The sequence below is a fragment of the Mastigoproctus giganteus genome, chromosome 2 (genome assembly GCF_048544385.1).
Source record: "Mastigoproctus giganteus isolate SK-2022 chromosome 2, ASM4854438v1, whole genome shotgun sequence".
Lineage (NCBI taxonomy): Eukaryota > Metazoa > Arthropoda > Arachnida > Uropygi > Thelyphonidae > Mastigoproctus > Mastigoproctus giganteus.
The window spans coordinates 173,772,099-173,795,786 of NC_143576.1; the positions used below are offsets into that span (position 1 = coordinate 173,772,099).

General features: G+C 39.7%; 1 protein-coding gene across 1 annotated transcript in view; it reads right to left on the bottom strand.

The window, feature by feature from the left end:
- The window catches only part of LOC150089758 (protein O-mannosyl-transferase Tmtc3-like), a 186,308-nt gene that overhangs the window by 49,038 nt on the left and 113,582 nt on the right, over positions 1 to 23,688 (bottom strand). Inside the window, exons 3-4 of the mRNA XM_090390094.1 lie at positions 11,071 to 11,207; positions 553 to 638 (exon numbers count right to left, since the gene is read on the bottom strand). Of these exons, the coding sequence (XP_090246220.1) occupies positions 553 to 638; positions 11,071 to 11,207 (223 nt within the window). The remainder of the gene's footprint in view (positions 1 to 552; positions 639 to 11,070; positions 11,208 to 23,688) is intronic.

The following is a 23,688-nucleotide window of genomic DNA, read 5'->3' on the forward strand; positions in this document are numbered from 1 at the left end:
TTGTGAGTTGACCGTGGAACACTGGACGAAAGTAATGTGGTCAGATGAATCACAATACACTTTATTTTGCACTGATGGTAGATAGAAAGTGCGGCGAGAGCATCACCCTCTGCTTAATTTGCCTTGTTAAGACAATCCAAGCATCTGGAGACGGTATCATGGTATGGAGAATGTTTACTTGGCACGGACTGGGTCCGTTGATACCGGTGGAAGGTCGATTGTCATCCATGGAGTACCTGAATTTTGTATCAGAGCTCTGCACACTGTAATTTTACACTTTTTTCCCGAGGACGATGGCCACTTTACGGATGACAATGCAACATCGCATCGTGCAAGAATGTTTTAGAGAACATAACACGGATTTCCACCATCTTCCCTGGCCCCCACATTTAACTAATGAGATGATCAATTATGGTTGATAAAACATTTATAATTAAACTTCTTCTGTACTTAAAGGTCTTTCCCATAAAAGATATCTAATGCTCACATAAACACACGTAAAACTATTGTTTCCATAACAAATATATTACAGATCACGAAAAGAAAAATTACTCACAGCATCCGTGTGTATGGGATGAACAGCAAATAGTAAGGCGGCAACCAAGGCATGGTCGACTCGCAACACCAGCCGACAGAACCTGAAAAAGAAACAAAAGTAATTTCGGCCGTGTGTTTAGTGCACAAAATACATCATCTACATGTCTTTACATCCATAAATCAATGGATTCACTTGGAATTTATTGAAACTAGATGAAGCCACGAAGATGTTATTTATTGATTATTCCAGAAATGTAGTCCTCGCAAAATAATGAAGGGATTATTAGATATTTCCCTGTATCTAAACAATCCTGTCTAACTCCTTTCCAGTCATGAATGCAGCAGTAATGAGTGCCCATGTCACGGTGCGTGTTTGCTAAATGGTTCAGATTTCTTGGATTTCGGAAGATTAAATAAGACAGAACAATAGGAGGAGGAGATAAATGATGGTGAAGTGTTTTCCCTCTTTGTTGACGGCCAGAATTAAATAACATTCCTGGAATTTTACCTTCTGCAGCGTGTTCGTTGTGCGAGGAACGGACAGATTCATATGAAACTTTTGACAACGCACTAAATAATTCCTCTAAGATTTCAGGGATCTCATTAAAGGAGGAGAATGAAGACTCATATACCAGGAAAAAGAAGCAGTGTTTAAAGTTAAGGCAATTATAATGTGATGGACATAAGGAATAGCCACCTTACTCTCTTAACGCACGCACTCATGTGCGCGCGTGCTTGTACACACGCACATTTCTCGGAAACAGAATTTAGAAGGGGGCAAGGCGATAAAGAAATAATGCAGCGGTGAAAAAATCGAAGAATGCACATGTGGGAAGAAGCGTACGCTTGGAACATTATACAAAATGATGGACTGGAACAGAACAGAACATTGGAAGCCGGTCGGCGATGGGAATCAAATCCTCACTTCTTTAAATCCCAAGCAGTGAATTCACCAGCAGTGAATTTATTTATGAAAATTTACAGTTCAAAGGTTTTAAAAAATTAATTTAACGAATTCTACAACATTCATTCCACATATTTAAAAATAAATAAAAATATATTTGCCAAATACTGGCATCTAAAGAAATCATTGTTCAAAAAACTTATTATTCTTTTATTATTTCCGGAAAAATTACCGATCTTTAAGGATGTTCAGTCATATCGCACGTCATCTTAGCTATCGAATCTGGGCTATCGGTCCAGATTATAATGTGTATTATTAATCTACAGGATTATCCACTTATCGCGGTGTGTTCTGAAGTAAAAATGAGATATTTTTAGGCAAAGGAGGCCTCTGTAGCTGAGTGGTCAGGAGCGGGAATGCAATAGTACACGCTCTTTGAGTAGACCGGAGTTCAAACCCCCTACTGCTAAATGCGGTCGATCTTCCAACTCGCACTGGACCAGACCAGCGTGGCAGATTATGGTCAATTTCTCTCAACATGAATCATTGTGGAGGCTTCCATCCTACAATGGATGAAAGTGGCTGTAGTTTAGATTTTATTTTAGGCAATTTTACTGTGACAGCGGTGGTATTTGGATGTTGTACAGCACTTATTAATCCTGATAAGAATGTCTTCTTAGATTGTAACATTTCCTTACATCCAAATCACTTTTGCAGTGCCATGGGACATTCAGTAAAAGCCAAACAGGCCTGCACAAATATGGCAAGCAAGACATTGAGAACCAATTGTTTCATTTTAGAGGGGAATACCATCCATAGAAAGGAGAAATTTGGCAAAGGTTGGAAAGATGAATTCTCCTCTATTCCTAATAACTGTAGTGGCGTGACACATAATGACTATGAGTGGTCAGATGTGACTGCCAACTGTCATTAAACTCATTAATAACGCTTTATTTATAAACTTAAAGTGAGCTAACCGAAACTTATCGCATCTAATAAAAGAGCAAATAAGATTACTTGAGAATGTATTCAACCTTAAAATTGGAATGCACAGTTATAAAGAGTAACGTGTAATGAAAGACCAAATCTCATCAGGGAAACCCAGAGACCTCAGCCTGGGGTCATCGGGATTCCATCTTTCCGGAAAAAAACAAGATGACCTGAGGACCTCAAGTAAAAACTTATTTTTAAAACAATTTTTTTTTAATATTTCACGAAAATTCAATTAAAATATCTTTATAATTGTAATAAAGTTCCACTGTTCAATAATTATTATTAGTAAATGTATCGGTTAATTGTAAATGTTGCCGACAATGACTGTCGTCATAACAACATTTACATTATTCCGTAATCCTATTTGAGAGGACTGCGGAAATTGCACCAAAGTGGCCCACCTCCCACCAACTCACATTTAACTAAGCAATTACACGAAAATTAACGAGTGCGACAGAACCTAACTGAAATGACACGGAATATTGGGTGTCACCGATAATATCTTAATATGAAAGATGGAAGATCGGCCAAGCGTCTCTTGATAGTTGCCAATCCATAATGTGGAAGTTAACCTCAGATAACGCGGAATGGGCAGTTAAAATTTGAGAGCTGCAAATAAAATAAATATGGGTTCGATACAGTGTTGCTTCCTCGTTTAAATGATTTCTAGGACTTCCTATTACTTTAGGGGTAAAGCAAATGGAAAGACCCCATTTATGGTCAAGAATATATTCTCAAAATATTGGTAACATTTCCGTACGCGTTCTTATAATCGAATAATTGAAAATGATACGAAATTTAGTAATTAAAAAGTCAGCAGGAAAAAATAACTTCATTAAATTATCCATAACATTAATTGATGTATCATATTTTAATTAAACCATTACAGATAATTCTTCAGCTGGAGTTTAATTCTCACACACGCGTCTATTATTAGAATGTTTTATGCTTATTGTATTCCCGATTTGATGAATCAGGATCTTCATTGATTATCCACTTAAATTCCATCTGGCCCATATTTTAAAACAACAATTAAGAATTTGAGGAGCTTATTAAATATCTTCATAACTTTTAATTCATTTCATGGATTTTTCATTATGCGCTTTCCTTTGACACGTCACTCTTTCTTTCACGGTTTTGATAGTGATGGACTCAAACAGCTGACGAACTCAGGTAGGGATCCATCGGAAAATCTCAGAAGACTTATGTGTTCATTAATTTTATATTAATAGCTTACATGGCGCCTTATACCTTTTAAGGGCTTTTTTGTACTCTGGGGCTGAGTTAGTCGATCTTAAGTGATGACAGCAAGATTTTCTTCCCGGGAAATTGGGATAGCAGTGTTCTGTTTTGAATATTCAAAGATTGCCTGAGACCCAATTTCAAAAGTAAGTTGCTGAGCCAGAACATCTTTTTCCTACTGATAAATGGACTTTATTCTATCAGTAATTTCTGTGAATTAAAATTCTCGAAAGTTTCTTAACAAATAGTTGGTTAGTTTTCCCAAATGGAAGTTCTCGTTTCTTTTTCTTCTTCTTGCAGTGTTTGAAAGTATAAGAAAGGTTTCAATACAAACTGACCGACCTACTTTCGTATCTCATCTCAGTACATCTCAATCCTAAGTTGTTTTTTAACAACAACAAAAAAAAACAAAAAAAAAACCCTTTTCATTTGTTAAGTTTGGAGTTTAATATTTATTGTCATGTTGCCCATCCCCAGGTCACTCATAGAATAATACATCTGATTACTTAGACTTATTCTGTTAGAGAAGTTACATGGCTGTTTCCTTCTTTTATTGTAAAAATAAATAAGATTAAACAAAGCAAAGCATTCTCTAAGTTTCTTGTGATTTAGGAAAGGAGAAATCGCTTGGATCAAATGAAGAGAAAGGAAAACTAAGCAGCTGCATACTACGAATACCAGGTGGGGGGAAGGAGGGGAGGAACCTGTTAGATAAGGGGAAAAAACACGAAGAACGTGTAGGCTTCCGAGTTAGGAAGAAGGAAAGTAATGACACTTTGTCAACACTAACAAAATACTTCGTCTTGAAAGAAACTCATATTCTCCGGTGTAATGGAGCATGGACGGAACGCTAATTACTCCAACCACCCTGTCGGCGGTGATACGGAAGACAAATTCAGCCAGGCAGCTAATGGGCTGCGGAAAAAGTCTTAATGGGGGATGGAAATAAAAGTTCGTGACACTTTAACAGGTGCTTGTGACCGCGAGGATCAATAAGTACACAGAATTACGCCGAAAGAAAGTCTGTCAAGGTCACGGCTCCTGGAATTAGAATGAAGATTTCGTATATGCAGCCAATCACTGCCCACAAATTCCGAGTTTTTGTCCGTTATTTTTATTATGCGCCACTCATCGTAACCACATTGCTCGATACGTTCTAATAGCCTGATCTGGATTAAGTCAAAGAAAGTCTACAACACTATTTCTTGAATACTCAATGTATACTGCTCTAGGAGGTTAGATTTGTATTTGGTATTGGAATTACAGCATACACTGAATGGATAGAAATCATGGGATACCTACCTAGTAACGAGGAAGCCCACATTTCGTCCATATAAAGGACGTCACACGGCAAGGCATTGGGTCCACTAGTTCACAAAAGCGCTCCACAGGTATTTTCATCCACGCTTGCTGTACCGCTGTCCATAATTCCGTCGCATTCCTGAGTACAGAATCCAAAGCTCGAACGGACTTTCCACACCGTCCCAAAGAAGCCTCCCACAGATCTCATGTCCGGTGAACAGCGAGGCCATTCCATGGTGGTAAAATCTGCGGAATGCTCTTTGAACCATTTTCTAGTCACCACAGCTCTGTGGACGCGGCGCATTGTCCTGCTGGAAGAGTCCATTGCCCTGTGGGTGCTCGATTACCATGAAGGGATGCAGATGGCCTGCAAGGATCAACACGTAACCTGAACCGTTCAGAGATGTATCTAGACGTACCAGAGGTCCCAACGTGTGTCAGTTGAACACGCCCCAGACCATTACCGACCGTCCACCTGCCTGAGCAGTTCCTTGTTAACATGATGGGTGCATAGCTTCATGAGGTTTCCGCCAGATACGCCTCCTCTCCTCCGCTCAAAATAGCTGTAAACAGGACTCATCGGACCAGAAGACCCGTCTCCAATCATCCATAGTCCAATGCCGATGTTATTTGGCCTAGTTGAGGCGTAGATTCTTGCGTCGTGGTGTTACCAATGGGACTCTGGTAGGTCGGCGGCTCCCATAACTTACTGCGGCTAATGATCGCCTGATGGTCTTGGTGGAGACGTTTCTGGCACTTCCCTCGTTGAAGTCGGCGATGATTTGTGCCACTGTCGCTCTCCAGTTGAGTGATACAATGCGAGACGGACGTCGACGGCCACGTTCATCCACCACCTTTCTTCGCCCACAGCGCTGTCCACGATGAGATTTTATTCCGGAAATGGCGTAATTCCGATACACCCTTGATACTGTCGAACGGTGATGTGCAATATCTGTAGTACCTCCGCGATAGACTGACCCATGCGTCGGGCACGCACTATCAACCCTCTTTCAAATTCGGTTATTGACATGGAATTAACGTATGTGAATGCAGTGATGCTGTGTACTGATCTCCCAAGCGGTGGGTTCGTCCATTAGCGAGAGGGGTGACAGCGTTGCGTTGCCCAAGAACCTGGTATCCCATGAATTCTGTTCATTCGGTGTACTTATTCTGTATATGGGGGAAAATTATTTTAGTAAGGAATCCACTTGTTTCTACAGGGATACAAAACCTTGTAAGACACGTTTTACTGGAAACTAGTTCCAAAAGTTATCACCAGATATACCCGAGACAGAAGGATTATAGTTCAGTTTCAAAACAATAGTTGTTCAGTATGATGCTGTTCGGTGGTCATAACCTGGAAGCAAATAACAGAATTTTTGACAGTAGAGCACATCGTATCGGGTAACCAAGGGTGTGTAGGTGTTAAGCGCCAAATGCAACTTAGGTTATGAGGTGTCAGTGTATTGTAGTTAGCACGGTAGGAAAATCTAGTTTCAAGGGAGATAAAAATATGCACTCTCGCGGTCTAAATCAATCACATTATGAAAATGCGTAAAAGCTCATACTGTGGGAAGGATTCGAACCCAGACTATTTCCATGCGATCTCGAAGGACTATGATTGTAACCACGAGGGCCACATATCAAGCGAGATCGGTACCTCATGTTGTATAATGTTGCTTTTCAAGTCTGCAAGGATGCAATAAAGGCATGGACAGCAAAGTTCCCTCTTCCGGGGAAACTCAGATTTTTCGTCCAGAAAACGGGCAAATCGACCAGAGAAACACAGACAAACACACGCATTTATGGACACAGTATACATGGGCAGGTGAGCTAGTTCTCAGGTGGCCATAATATGATGTAAAAAAAACAAAAAAAAAAAACCGACAACTAAAAGTTACAGAAATTCAAATTAGGAGAACGAAGTCCCCACGCTGTTGTAAATCAATGACTCAGCACCTTTTCGTTGTGATATTAGCTCGCGCACATTACTGTGAGCAAGCTAACATCACATTACTGTGCATAAAATGCAGATTTGCGATGGTGCTAGCACCCCCCCCCCCCCGTTTTGCTGGATATCTTGCGTAATATGGCATAAAAGTGCTGATCAACATCTCGCGTTGCGTTTCACGGATTTCAGAAAGGCGCGAGCTGATGACGAACTAAGCTGTGAAACCACATGATTGAGTCACTTTAGACAAAATGCAGTGGGGGCATTCATGGATCACATGCGGGTGGGTTGTTGTTCAAATACAATAGTTGCGGACTTTAACAGTCCCACTAAGGGGAAAGTGAGCTTGTCATGCCATTGCGTATTCCAAAGTCATACATTCCTATCTTTAATTCCTTCCAGAGAGTTTAATGCAATGGTCATCAGAGTTTCTGGATTGTCAGCGAAGAGCGGATGTGAGTGATTGGATTTGTGCAAGTAATGGTTAAGAATATTTTTAACTATTTTAGGCGTATTTATCTTCGTCAGTGCTGCTATCTGGGGCTTGTCCGTTTCATTCAGGACGATGAATATTTCTCAACCACGTCGAGAAATTTTTCACTCTTGTCCGATTCTAACACCTTCCTAAGGCCTCACATTTGCTCATTATCTTTTTAAATCCTTTTTATCATAGAAGAACCTCTTTCTAAACTTTTTCTCTGTCTGCTTTTCCTTCACCGCTTGTAAGGTACTACTTCAAATCTTTTAGATTAATTTCACCATAATTTCAATATTTCAATGCAAAATCTTTCATCTCAAAAGACTTGGTTGTGATTAGTGATAACTTTTTTTTTTCAAATGCACAGAACAACCCTCTCATTGGTGCAAATTTACCCAACAAGATAAAAAATTGCATGCATTCCGCATATTAAATGCTGATGTGGGCCAAGTTGCCAATGCGCTATAAAAAAAATCAAACCAATCAGTCAGGCATAACATATGCATTATAGCTATTTCTTCTCTTGTATTTTGGTCCACGTACATTATGAAATCGTTTTTATGATATTTAATAACTGAAGTTGCATTTTTGTAAAATATTTGTTGGTGGTTTTTAGAGCCATCAGCACCTTAGGCCACATTACTCCATTGTGTATTATGCGTTTACAAGTGTGGGTTAAAGGGCCGGGCTGCGTGTTACTAATGAAAAATCCGAATAAGCCTACTCATTCCAACTAATTACACCACAATTTAGAGACCTTTAGAAATTCCTCCAATCATAGGCGTGAATCGAATCCATATCACTGAAAAAGCCCTCGTGGGTAGTACAGTTGGTAGAATCGCCATCCATCCCACACCAGGTGGAAAAGATCCGAGTTCGAGTCCCGTCGATGACGTGGGGAAATTTTATGGGCCTTTTTCCAACGTGGCTGAGTTGGTCAGTCTAAGGCGAATGCAGCATAGTTGTTATTCCGAAAACGCAAGTTTTTCAACCAGCAAAACAGAAAGTCGATCACAAATTTACTGACAGTATACACGAGAAAACAGAAGGCAGCAGAAGGTCATCGTAAAAGACAGGAAGTCGCTTTTACACATCTTATAACAGAGTTTTCACTTTCTCTGAGAAAGTTATTGCATATCTTAGCTAGAGAATAAATTTTAAATAAATGAATTTTAAATTATTCGGATCGATGCAAGAGGCATTTATAGATTCTAATCTCTGTTTATCATGTGTGGGACGTTTTAACTTGTCTTTGAGTTAGAAAATGCAGCTATAATTATGTGCTTACGTTCGTTTCTGATAATTATTTCCTGGCCGAACTGTAAAAAAAAGTTAACAAGAATTACAGCAGAAACGAACTTCTTTTTCCATCCATGTTATGTCCTTTGTGAGTGTTCACCGAATTCACGCATATAAACTGTCATATGCGCATTGGCGTTGTTCGTTATAATTGGAATGGTGCGTTTTTGTTAATTAATCCAGGAACTCCTTAAATAAATAAAAAGGACTTTAAATATATAACGACAGTGAAAATAGTGACTATGAGCTTTAAGTTCCTTGGAAGAGAGAAAGGAATGATTCTTAGATTCAAAACCACCTTTAGACATAAAAACAATCCGAGGTAATAATGGATAAAAAGGAGATCTTTTATTAAAACGATCTGCGTGTTTCCCGTATGGTTACTCTGTGCACTGTACACCTTTCTGACACAGAAACACGAATTAAAAATTCAACAAACGTTAATTAATTTTGTATACGGATGTGGAGATTTGTCAATGCTGGGTTGCCAGAACGAAATTGCAAATCTGATCGAGCTTAGAGCAGAAGTTAAAAATGCAACACTCCTTATAACCAAAGCAGCGTACAGAGCTGCTATAAACAGACAAAAACGAATCATCGTTTATGCATTAAGCAATGGGGAAGAGGAAGAAGAAGGGGCGGAGCTGGGGGAAGGGAACCTTTCGAATCTTAATAGAATACCGAAGGTGGAAACCATTGATGAATTGTTGCTACGGAGGTGGGAGGTGGGGGAAGGATTAAAGGGCATCAATCTTCACCAACTATGTGAGCTAAATACGAATAGCAAAATTCGTTTTTTTTTCAGCAGGTAAACCTTAGTGTTTAAGTGTAGTGAATTGGAAACAGAAATTGATCGCGCACAGCAGCAGCTGTTGGCTAACAATGCGACGTGATGTTCAGGTTTCAGTGTTTGGTAATTAGGGAAGGTGTGGTTCGGATGACTAATGTCCCTTTTTTGTACCCAAGCCAAAGTTTGGGTGGTGTTGGCAACAAGAAAATTCGCCCCACCGCCAATAGATGCACATGTTCCCAAGTGAAATGAAGCGCAAGAGAAGGCTAATTACTTCGGGTTTGTCCTGCAAAGTTTCATGCAAAGGCAGAGGCAGCCATGCAGCTAATGGGCTAAGGTAAAACTCTTAACTCGCTCAACAAAGTTCCTGACACTTTAACAGGGAACCGTAAACATCGATCGATATTGTTCTCTAAACTGTATCCACCGAGCAAAGTCTGTCAAGGTCATCTTTCGTAGATATGAACGCAATGAGAGGGGTTGTAAGAGGCTGGAGATTTATGGTCGTAAACCATACAGTCAATAATGATTACATCCACCATGTAGCGTCTACTCGAGGCATGTTTCATTTCCATGTTTCACGGCTAATGTCTGATTTGATAGTGCACGAACGACTGCAACGCCCCCTCTCTTTCAAAGAAGCGCACAGGGTGGAACGTTACGTTTAAAGGCGACGTAACTTTGATGCGGGCGTCCAAACTACGGCAATAAACCAGCACGCTTAAAAGCAATGATACGACTTGCTTTATTACCCCTAGTTTTATTATTGCTCCGTTTAATACCGAAGATTAAAAATTAAAAAAACATTTCCGTTACTGCTCACAGATTACGATTTCTGTTGTTAAATTTGTAAAGCAGCAATTTTCAATTCTAAAAATAGAATTTGTAAAACCATGCGTGCTAACGTAATAAAGATTAAAATGTTTTATTAACTCTTTTCATGCTTTTGAATCAAATTTCCAGTGCCTGTGTACGTGGACATGTAGTGAGAACAATGTTCTGTACAATCTCTATTAGTTGAGTTCAAAAATCATCCGTGACTTGGCATGCATATTTAATTAAAGCAAAGAAGGTTTGTCGAGATATTGTCTGTTAATTTGTGACAGTCCTAGGCTTCGTGTTTACTTAAAACTTAACGCTCTTTCTGGATAGGAAAGAAAATAATCTCAAAGAAGGACCTCTTTGGGAAAAGATTAGAACGAATCTCAAACGTTGTTGCTTCGTGCAATCAGACTGAAAGTAGAGAATGTTAATACTACTTCGTTGTAACCTTTGCATTTATCAGTAGCGTGTGATTTTCTTATCCAACTTCCATCAAAGTGATGTGAAATCCTTTAGGTTCAAGTCCTAATAGTAGGAAGGGTAAATGAACTTTCTAGCTGATAAAAGCTTTACCAATATTTTCGTTTTAATGAAGAATAAAAAATCGTTTGAACTCCTGAGTGACATTAAGATTGATGAAATTGGTATTGGCGTGATAAGCATCAGAATGGGAGAATGAATTCGATTATCAGTGGAAGAGAGTCCCTGCTAAAAGCAATAATAATAAGTTGAAGAAACATATCGTTTCTTACCTGAGATAAAGAAGACATACGAGGGCGTGGAGTATGATATTTACCAAATGGTAACCCCAAGGGTCAAGTCCGTGGACGCTATAGTTCCACCTGAAGGTTAGCACAGTGAGAGGGCGGTAAGATTTGTGGCTTTGTTCCTAAAAGGGAAAGAAAATGGTAATTTGTTTACCTTTTTTCCAAATATCATTGTTATTCTAAAATTTTTCATATCTTCAATGGGATAATTAAAAAATACATCACATTAAGATAAAATATTAGTTTAACCGATTGTAATAATTAGCGTTGTCTCTGAAAATGTTCTAATGGCTTGTGAAGAACCCCCTAAAGAAAACGAAAACTATTTATATATATACAAACATCACCAGCACTGCCGTCTATTGAGATCCTGCTGCATTAAGTGATAACTCTTTTCTTTTTTTTTTTAATCCAAGGAGTAAATGACACGTCTAATTTAAGTATCAACCCTTTAAGTAACCCGATGCATCCGTTATTACCAAGACGAGGCAACGAACAATAAATTGGATAATAATGACACAAGTTATCACGGTATAATGATTCCATAAATGAGACGGATGACATTCGTTTTATTTATTCCAACGATGCACTTATACGAGTATCAAATTAATAATTTTCTTGCATTGGTTCTTAACAGTGAAATTCCATTCGTGTACGATTTATTAATATCGAGAAAGTGCCTCACAGGGAGGGAGGGGTGGGGTTCACTTTGGCTATGAAATACGCCGCTGTTAAGATAAAAGTGACGTTGATAAAAACATCAAGAAGGGTCCTGGAAGAAAATGTTAAACATGCCATAAAAAATTATATACATTATCCTTATGCGCACGCGCATTTGCTCCCTCCCTCTCACACGCTGGCTCGGTAAAAGCACTTAACTGCCTAAAAGTTCCATATTTCTTTTAAACTATCCCCGCCCCTCCCACTCTCTCTCCTTTTTTTTTTTGTGCGGAGTGTATAATAGCGGCGTCCAAGCTAGCTCGAATCGCACGAGAGTGATAATAAGAACATGTCAAATGTCTTGTGTTCTGGAAGGTCCTCCTTCCAGCTCCCCGACATAAAACATTTATCACAATCAATACCCTCCTTCGCGCGACACAGTCTAGCATACCATGTGCGTAGCTTCGCATATTGTGAAGAGACCGGGGAGAGCAAGAGTTGATGGGGAAAGTAGGGGTGGGCGAGATTAAGAATCTCTGTAGATAAGAGAGAACGAGTAAAGTTCGGTTATCATCAATCTGTGAATTATAAGAACTGTAGGTACGCACGACAAAAGAACGTCGACTGGCGTGAGCGTAAAACAAGGGTTCCTTTTAATGCCTTCTTTCTCTCCCCGAAAGAACGAAGTTAACTTGTAAACTACGCTAGCCTTTTCACCAGCATCTTTTATTATAAGAACGTTTCATCGCAAAAGGGGAGCCCTTATTAATGATCGGATATGTGAGTACTTTTTTTCTTCGTGTTTTGTTGGAAAAGTCGGTCTTTAAATTTTAGAAAACACGAGTCATTTTAATTTCGAAAAAAAGAAATTAAAAATTTAATTTGAGGTTAACTACTCGAGGAAATGTGTACATTACATTTAGTATTTAATGTTTTTTTTTTTTTTTTATAAACAAGAGGTTTCTTGTAAGGATAACGAAAGTTGTAAGGTAGGAGTATTTACAAATGATTTTACCGACTTTAAAAAGTTATTGTTTAAAAAGGAAACCTAAAAAAGGTAAAGAAATCTACACTAATAAAAGAAAACTCAAATATTAATTTTTTAAAACCTCTTAAATGATTTCTGACTGTGCGAACACCAAAGCGGTATTCTTCTTATTGTATACATTTAATGCGATATCGTGATGAACTTTTCTAACAGCCTGACGTATCTGTTCCTTAAAGTTATCAAACGTTTAGTCTCTCCTTACCCTATCCAATGATTAGACAGTTGCTAATTCAGGAATACCTCATTTTTAAAATATGGCGGCGCTCCATCGTGCTGAAACAAGGCATTTGGTTAGGCAAAAAGCAGCAAACTATATGCTTTCTCACTAACAAACAGCACCAAACTTTAGGACTATTCTTTGACGTGTTTTAGGTTGATATGTAAGTGTTCACTTCCCCAAAATATTGTCTGCGCGCGTAGCACAGTGGTATCGTCGCCATCATCCCACACCGGGTGGAAAAGGTCCGGGTTCGAATCCTGTCGATGACGCGAGGAACTTTAATAGGCTTTTTTCACAGAGTGAAAAAAGCCTAGTCCCAACCCCCTAGAAACTGGGTTTTTTTTTTCGTCCAGCAAAACAAGCAAACCGACCAGAGAACACACGCACTTTACAGATGGGTATATGTTAGAAATTACCGGATGACCCTAATATAATAGTTTAGTTTTCCCCAAAATATTTACGAAGTACCACACTTCCCATGACATAGTTGAAATTAATGGTGTTTAATACATCATCATACATAGCTCGAAGACATGATGACAGATGGTACCCAAGAGGAGCTAGAAGAAAACCTGGAAGACAAAGGCGGAGATGGATAGATGAAATTCATGAGTTTGTGGGTAGTAAATGGATGGCCAGTGCTCAAAACAGAAGGAACTGGAAAGTTGTTGGAGAGGCCTTCATCCTGCAGTGGATTGAAAATGGCTGATGATGATGATGAATACATCATCAGAGGTATAATAGAAGAAGTAGCACACTCATTGCTGTATTACTGTAATAATAGAGTTTTAGGAGCATCAGCGACTCAGGCCATATTGCTTGCTCCGTGTATATTGTCTGTAAATGGAGTGTTCTGTGGTCGATTTTGTTTGCTGAACGAAAAACCAGGTTTCCGGGAGAAAAAAACCATGCTACCCTCGCCTGAGATCGACTAACTCAGCCAACTTTGTGAAAAAAGACCCATAAAAATTGCTCTCGTCATCGACAGGACTCGAACCTAGGTCTTTTCCACCCGGTGTAGGGAGGACGGCGATTCTACCAACTGTTTTTATATAATGAAGCAAAATAGTTTGTGTATATCGAAATCTAAAGTACTGTACTTGGTTTGTCATAGTCTGGGTTTTATATGAGTATTTCTTAGGACTTTTTTTTTTTCAATTGCGATTTAGTGAGAAATATAATGAAAATGTAGAAATAGGAGTAGTTTTAAGTCATCTGAATTACTTTATTCAAAAACCTTCCATTAGCAAATTTTCGTTTTTATTTCAGACACAACCGACGAATGATGTTCAATGATATTCGTTTAAAAAAAAACAGTTTTTTTCTTAATCATGATTTTTAAACGTTTCGTAATCTTCCTCTTATTCTATTAGGTGGTATAGTCAATTGATGAAAAACACTGACTGCTATCTAAGCAATATTCTAATTAACTTTAAAAGGGCGTTGCTTAAAAGCCTTCTTTTGATTTAAGACCAATTGGTACTACAGTTGATCAAAGGTTTTTATCTTGTAATTTACTAATTGCATCGCATTAAAAATTCTTGGTCGCTTCTGAAGTCTGCCTCAAACATACCACAAAAAAAAAAAAAAAGAAAAAATGCAAGAAGATATGAACGTTTTTAAATGAAGTACTTTTTGAAGACCAGACAAAATTATGGCTTAAGTAGTGTGCCCAACTCGACTGAAATCGATTTTTTAATATCTTAATACATTTCTAAAAAAATAAGTGTTATTTTAATCGAAGTATTCAAATCATAAATTCACGGGATGGATGTATTAAATTGCTCAATTCATAAATGCTTATACGCTCATTTCTAACTTCATTTTATTATGTTATTCATTATTTATATTTTTATATAAATATTTTATCCATGTGCACATTATGTATTATAATTTAATATGTAGTTATAATATATATATATATATATACTACATGGATATTATTGTGATAAAAGAATGGAGCAGAAGTTAGCATAGAGGTGTGCCTTTGCCTTCGTAAAAATGACCAGTTTTTAGGGAAAGAAGAGTAAGGAAGAAAGAAAGAAGAAAAACAAGAAAAGATGTTGGGTATAATGTAAGACCTTTTTCGCTTCTGGTACAGCAAAAGCCATAGGCTTTTGCCGCAAAATATAAGGGAGAAAATTTTGAAAACAATCTAAAATCAAACAGGTTGGGCTGAGAATGCTGTAAATTGGGTTAGTCATCTTGATCAGAGGAATACACATATTCACCCTTCTGTGTTCACTTGTAATCTCAAACATATTGATAGGAGCCATATGGCCTACTTAGCTCTTGCAACAGAAACTCTCGCGTCAACAACCTCGGTGTTCCAGGCCCTACGTTCGCCCTTTCTTTCAATCTGACCATGAGGTCTTTCAGTGTTCTTCTATTAGAATAAAGATAGAGACGTTAGCTTTCAATGTTTTGCTTTGCTTCTCTTCTTCAGATGTTACTTTATTTTCCATCAAATGTTAACGAATCTTTAGCTATTTACGATTCTTCGTTAGACTGCTTGATACTGGGCTGCTATTGATTTATTTTACATTACTTTCTGCTTATTTATGTCAGTTTATTGTCTTAATAAACTGACTGTGTATCGCAACCATTTTCTTCACCATGTCTTTGTTGCTGATCCTCTTAAAACCCTAACAACATAAGTTGTCTATCATTTTCTAATATTATGCCTATTAAAAATATTTAAGTAAACCTGTAGAAAGAATATTACGCAATATTTGAGTAGCATCTTACCCAACCAAGGCACAGTTATTGTATTTCATACTGAAGAAACTTTTCTGAAGGTGTCCAAAAGTGCACCACTGCCAGAGTGTCTCGCACGTCCAAGTAGGACCTAGTATCTGTCCATTATCACACTTATTGGAACCAATGCGAGCCAGTTAGTTCCAATAAATGACCAACTGACTTCTTTGCTGATATTTCCAGATGTCAAAGCCCACTGCGCCCAATGGATTATGACGTTTGACATGCAGCTTGCTGCGATCATATATCGGCTGTGAGGAAATTTAATTATGGCCCACGCACTGATGTAATGCCCTTGTAGATTTTTTGAGGACACACACGATGCGGTTTTTTTTTGTCAGAATTTTCCTAATCGATTTTTTTTGGTTGTACGTCACAAGGTGCGCAGGATTTTCGTGGAACGCTCTGTTCCCCTCTATCAGCGTCCGCTGCTCGTGAGGAAAGACGTCGTAGGGTTTTTATACGCTATAACTTAGACTCACCTGCTGTTACCAGACGATAAAGGGGGTGGAACCGTGTCGTTCCGACGGACACTAAGGTGTGTTTTCTTTCCTCCTTACTCTCAAAAACGCTATCAAATCAGTTGCTTTCGTGTCGCCGCAAGTTTCACTGTCGTCTTTGTAGGAGTTAATGGGTGCTGTAACCGCTCGTGGAACATTGTGGCTGTGCGTAGTGCTTAGATATTTGAAAAGACGGGCTTAAAGCTTGACATTGGCTGTCGGCGGAGATTTAATGCGTGGAAAGATTGAACAAACTTGTTATTGCTACGAACAAGCGACTTACACAAGCTGCCTGTAGGTGGCAGTGAAATCACTTGTATGGGTAGAACCGGTATTTTTTGTTTCGTTTCTAGAAGGAAGGGTGAGAAACAGTTTATATTTGAAACGTAAAATTACCAGCCTACATATTGGGGGAGAAAGAAAGTTGACTTCTTATTTTGGAAAAGTTTTGGATAATGCTTATTGAATAACATCTATGACAGGACCTCGGATGCTGACTTTTAAAACATTATTAAGTCAGTGTTCTTTGTATGAAATGGAGGGAAATTCTGACATTCTTTTGTTTTCATACATCTGCAAGAAAAATAGTTAACGATGAAATATGTGTCCAGGTGACTTCCACACTTCGAAGAATAATGAAAACAATAAAACATTCTCAAGAGTTACAAAAGTGTAAAAATATCAGAAATGTTTATCGTTTAGAAGAAAATTTGAGTAATAAACTGTGACCATTGTTTGCTTTACTCAGTGCTAGCTATTGTGTACAGCTATAAGGTCTTTTGAATTAAAAGGCTGCTTCGGATTGCGTTTGAGACAAATCGAAACATTGATAATAAAGAGTTTCCAAGGAAATAGTGTACGTTAACCGCATCTGCCAAATCATAACGCAAAAGTAATGCGTGGGAACAATTAATTTTGTTCAGTCCTTGTGATTAGAGTGGTGAGGAAAAACTCTTCGTTATTATCCATGCAAGATCCGTAATTTTCAATTCCACATTGCCCAAAGAGTTGTCCAACAACTCTTTGGGCAATGTGGTAACTACAGCAGCCTTTGACAGAAAATTCCTTGGAAGTGCGAGATGGACGATGACCATAAAACATCCTGTATTATTGTGTTCAGACACAGTTTCATTGAATGAAGATGTCAAGATGGGCTATCTAGAGTAATGTTCAAGGGCAAATCCAATGCAATACAGAACATTTCCTTCCTTTGCGAAAGCTTATTCAGCATTGTTAAAAAAGGCAGGGTTTTTTTTTGGGGGGGGGAAGACAGAATTCCATTCAGCAAGATATCGAAATGCTCTGGTAGTATCACTATACTGTCTTATGTGATGTGAATATCCATTCCAGCGTGAATGTCCTCAGACAACGATTTTTATGCTACTGCATTCGCATTTCTCACGCGTTGTTTAAAAACTGTTTTGGATCATCTTCACTAATAATGAAGAATATTCGCCATGGAATTGAGGAGCAAGCACCTTCCTTGTTACCTAATGGCGAATTTTATAACTTTTGGTTTGGAATCGAGTTTCAGAGAAAAGAAAAAAGAACTGGGATGACTATAACGGGGTATCAGTAAGAATAAAATCCTTTAGCATAATTTTAGTATATAAGAAAGTGTTGGCGTTCTCAATTTTAGCTCCAAGATTTCCGATTTGTCTTAATTGAACAACACCCTTTAACTTCTCTGGGTTTGCCTCGTTTCCTTCCCGCCACTCATAATACTCGGTGCGAATCACATTCGTATATCTCAATTTAACGTTTGCATTTTATCTGTTGTTCCAGGGATATTATGGAAACTTTTTACTTAATATGCACAGTTATTAGCTTAGTAAACAAATGACTCTGTGCGATTCTTAATCGCCTGAGTAAAAGGCAAAGTAAGAAGCTTTCGTTATGTTTGATCAACAGCATGAATAGGCTGGCGTTTCGTATGATCGTATACAGTCATTAATCGAAAAACTTAAAGTGCGAAGGCATTACAAGGTGAATTAAAATGAATGCTAACTGATGAACAGAACGCGGCTACTGCAAGAATTTAGTTTAAAACCGCCATTTTTTCCCTACACATTTATTACCATAACATGTTTCGATCCCGAGGCTGTAGAGCGAGAATGGCAAATACAAGAGGGCAATATAAGAGAAATTTAAATTCTGGTCAAAGTCAAATCAAAGTTCATTGATTGTATTCCATCTCTGGTTACCTGCAACTAGAAAGTAGCGCAAGCAGGAATAGTCAGCGTTAGCTCAAATTCTGATCATAAAAATTAAACGCAAGAAGTGAAAAGAGTTAAGACGAGGTTTACTGCTTAATGAACGCAGAGTGCCCATTTACAAGTTCAGGTGAAATGACGGTCATTGAAGCTACAGGATTTGTGATTTAAGCTAAGAATGAAGCGTGCTAAAAATACCCAATTTGAAGGTCTTTTCAGCTGGCTAGAAACTTTGAGCAGCACCACTGGATAAAACGCATTTTATCTTGAAAAGAATTTAACACGAGACTCCCAGACACTCAACTTACTGCTAATGACATTTTATAAATTTTTATGGTATGGAGGCAAACTTTGTATCGTAGCCTACAATTATGCCATCGTAGAGACAAAATATTATTTTCAGTGCTTGTTGGGTAAACGTGTAGGACGAGTTGGTGCCGAGTGAGCAGTGGAATCTTTCCATCAATGATTTAAAGACGAGCAATCACCAGTCCTAAATTTCGAGCCAGTATTCAATATAAAGAGGGAAGAAAGTTTAGTACTTCGCTGCTTAAGTAAATGATCGTCGCGACACAAATTCTTTTCTCCTAAAAAAAACGATACCAGCAAGGCAGAAGACGAATCTCGAAAAAGATTTAAAGATGCAGCCTCAGCACCAACTTGATTAAAGAAAACTTAACACTAAACCCAACGACAGCATACATAATCTTGTCTGCCACACTGGTGCCATCTGGTGTTACTTCATTTACTGCTTCTAACGGTCTTCAAATTAGCGCTTCGAGTTTCCCAATTATTTCCTCCACTACTTCCACCTCAGTCCTCTGCTGCTCTAAGTAGCCCGTTCGTCACCATTACTGCCAAATTCTTCCGCTTGTGTCTGATCTCAGCCTTAATCCAGCTCCCACTCCTACTCAAAGCGGTGATCAGCGTCGGTTCTGTCGTCAAGCCCGTCCAAGTGTCACTGTGTCGCTCGAGTGGCTGCAGCTATTCACTCACACAACTCACAGAAACCTACTTCTTTTCCGTCGCTATGACGACGGCAACTCGCACGAGAAGGGAAGAGCGAGCAAGAGAGAGAGAGAGAGAGGGAATCTGATCGATCAGCAGGTACAAGCAATGCTAGGATTTGAATGCTTACCAAGGATTGGGAACGAATCGAGTAATGAGATTCGTGGTGTGTACGGCAGCGGTTGACCTGACGGAAGGACGTTTATTTCCGTTAAGAAGAGTTGCAGCCACCGAAGATAAATGGTGGCCTGGTTTTTCTCACAACCCATCACGCGTACTGCTTTAAACAGCCTCACGAAGTTGGAGGTCGAAACTTTTAAAGTACATAATGCGGGGACCCGTCTCCCCTTCTCCCCCACACACGGCCGTTTTGAGAATTTCCCTTTAAAGCCAACGGAATAAAAATATCTGCCCGACCCAAGACCCCCTGGAAAGTGAAATATCTTTATCAACAGATGCCCGACTGACGGTATTTCGTGTAAAACATCGTTCTGAGGCCGTGGCTTCGTAGAAACCGCAGCCTGAGAGCGACGTGCTTTGTGTCACCTTCCTTGTTTCGTGTCAGTTTTCAAGCATCGCTCTTATGATCTCTAGTCGTGGTGCAGAGCTGCTTCTGTATTTCAAAATGCATGCGACTGAAAGTGAATATTCCCCCATATAGAGTCATTATCCCAAAATATTCTTTTTTTTTCCAGCAGAAACATTTCCAGCTACAATGACAAGTTCACAACGAGAAAAATCAAAATTTAAAATTTTTGCGCTTTATTGAGACCTCTATGTGCGGTGGTGTTTTTTTGCACGAAAAGAAAATCTGGGTCAACCGCACCCCTAAAAAGTCGCACACAGGGTTCGAGGATTTTTTCTTAACTGTGGGCAGTTACCGTACCCCTATCAAAAAAACATGAAGAGAGTTGGCTTTACTAGTTGCAAACCTGGCAATGTTATGTTGAGAAGGCAGCATGGAGTCAAGAAAACGGAGAAGAGAGAAGGTAATCGTCCTGTGGTCAGACGTCGTCCGGGCATCATTGAAGCACTATGCTGTGAATTTGGGGGCAATGGATAGAGTAGCAGCCATAATGTCAATTGAAATTTCCCACAGGGTGTTGCAGAAGGTAAATGAGTTGCTGGGGCGATTAAGGATGGTAAAAGGTGAGATGCAGAAGAAATGTTCTAAGTGCCGTCCGTTGTGGGTCCTCTCACGATCGAAAATTCTGCTGTGCCATATAAGGGACCTGCAGTTTACGTCTGCACAGAACAGGATTCTTCCACGTGGAAGGAGAGTCAAAACAGTCGCAAGATATCTGATTGCTGGGACAATGTTTTCCCCAGGCTGGCAGAACATCGAGATGATGTGTAGAGAATCAACAGGCGCAGTGATTTGGACGCACACTGCCCAGGGGGAAGTAGAGGACTGAATCTTAGTTACAGAAATGGCTGGAGGTCTGAGAAGGACAGCTGCCTAGGGAAAGTCTTCGTCGGTTTTAATAATCCTATAAGTCAGAGGATACCCCCTCTCCGACCTGTTTGACTTTCGTGTATGGTTCTTGAATGAGAATAACATCCAGATTTTCTTTGTCTGCCTTGAGTTTTAATTGTTCCACAACTGCCCTATAGTGCTCTGAATTGATTTGTAGAAATCGGATGCCGCTGTTGTTATAGGATCTATGCTGCGGGGCCATAATTGGTCATGAGTTGTTGAGCTCCCTTTGCCTTTAGATATATGGAGCACTTAGTGACCCTTAGGGAATGTTTGTAGTCCATCTTCGTAGCCATGCAGTTGACAGGTTAGCTCAGCTGATTTATTGGGGCAGTTGTTATAGTCGTGTCTCCGCCAGGCACAGTGCCACAAGCTGGTTAAGTTTGCGAACATATATGTGCCCAAAGCGGCAACACCGAAAATACTTTGGGACTGGAATCCACTTGCGGAAACAATGGCCGCTCCACCCTAGAAAAACCCTGTCGCTTTGCACGAGTGCCTGACATGCAGGTGGGGACAGTTCGAAGTTCCAATTTGTTGAGTTGGAAAATCTTTATTTTGTTTTGTATCTGAGTTTGGCCGTTTCAATGGAATCTGGGAAGTCGCTCTCGCCCTGATAGATCTCTTGTACAAGGTCGTCCGGTGTAAGATAGTTCTCAACATAATACAATGATACATGGCCTTTATTCTTAGGGGCCTCAGCAGTTAGGACAATGGAGGAAACAGTAGGATTGCTAATAATAGACTGTGCTTCCTGTTGGGTGGCCATCTCTATAAACACACCAATGTTTCGCATTTTGAATAACTCTGGGCGGTTACCGTACCCCTATAAAAAAAAATAAAAACATGAAGAGAGTTGGCCTTACTGGTTGCAAACCTGGCAATGTTATGTTGAGAAAGCAGCACAGAGTCAAGAAAACGGAGAAGAGAGAAGGTAATCGTCCTGTGGTCAGACATCGTCCAGGCATCAATGCAATATGGAAATTTGCGCCCTTCTTCTTACGAAGAGGTGCTGGACGAATCCTGAAAATCCTTTATAATCTTCTTCCGTTTCAAGGAGGAGTAATTCTGTTCTCTTGGAAGATATCTCAGTTTTGTAATCAGAATACATCTTAGGTCTTCGTGGATGGCACAGTCAAACATAAGTTGGTTCCAGTCTTCTATCTCTCCGCAAGTGCAATGTGGGTTTTCTGTGAGTCCGAAGCCAGCGAGCTTTGCGTTGAAGGGGCCATGCCCTGTTATAGTTGTATGAAGTCCTGGGAAGAACCATGATGGTGATTTCGAGTATACTCTATTTGTCTGTGGAAAAAAAAAAACTTGCGGGTGATCTCTCCTTTGGTGGTACTGTCCTATCTGTTTTGCCACTCCTGCAGTAGGTGATTCTGTAGGCATGCTTTTTCTGCCTTCCTATTATTAATGGGATTAGTTGTAAAATTCAGGAAGGTAACTGGGACTCCTTCGGAAAGGTAATAGAGCATTCCAGTTCTAATAATTTCTAGGTCTAGTGGGAGCGTTCCTACTATTACTTGTAAGCTGGAGTACTCACTGTACTGCAGGCTCAGGTGAGTCCGAAGCCACGGAGGATGGATCGCTGGGTGGTGTGGTTCCTTCAGCAAGACCTCTTTGGTGGGGTAGATTTGGTTGTCTTGTTAGGATCCGCTGGTTGTTGCCTCAGTGCATCTGCGCCGGAACGGGAGCGCTGATTGGCAATTTGGGTTTTCTGTCCTTCCAAGCAAGCCTCAAGCTTAGCTTTAGTTATTTTTTTCGTTATCGTTATGAAGATTCATTAAAAGGTGCTCTAATAAGTTTGCTCCATACATGGATTATTTCCCCACGCGTCGAAGCGGTGACACAATTGCTTCTTTTATTCATGATTTCTTCTAGATGAAATCGGAGGACTAGGATCTGTTCTGGTATACTCTCTTCGGGAAGCACTAGGGCTTTTTCACGCGTGCCCTGGTCTGCGGTTCTCTGGTTGCTCAGAGGTATCGCGGTGGAGAAATCTCCCTCCTAATCCTGGTGACACCAGCGGTGGACAATGGTTCAATGATTTTTATCTCACTATCAGACATTATGAAGTTTGGCTAGATTGGCGGTTCTAGATAATGCCGGATAATCGAGTATCCAGAAAATCGGTCTTTCATTCAACAGTCCAAAAGAGCAAGATACGACGGGTCCAGTGATGTGTCACTCGTGGCAGCTGGGAGTTCTGGAGCCGAGAAATAAAGTCTGCTATCAATGCTGGAACGATTGAAATAAAAGTCTTGCAAAAATAATCACCTATCAGAGCTAGCTGTCTGGCAGCTGATCTTCGCAAAAAAATAGGAGTACAGAAGATCTCTATGCGAATGGTGAAAACCTGAGATTCGTGAGTGCTATTAAAACAAGCGCTGATGGCACTCGGCAAGTGTAAGTGTAGGATAGGAGGGAAGTAAACACCCGAACTAGGCACAATACGGCGAAACTGATATACCGTATAGCTCAGACGCGACGCCTGTCCAAATTCCCGGAAGAGGGAAAACAGTCCTAGTCAAATTAGCGAGGATAGAACTGTGGTGGTGGGACAAAGGAATGGCCAGCTCCCCCAACGCTACTTCTATGGCACCTATGCGGAGTTACCATACACAATAGCAATGGGAAGAAAACAGTTGTTGGGTTTAGGAGCATTAGCGACTATGGCCATATTGCACTGTGCATTGTCTGTAAAGTGCGTGTGGTCC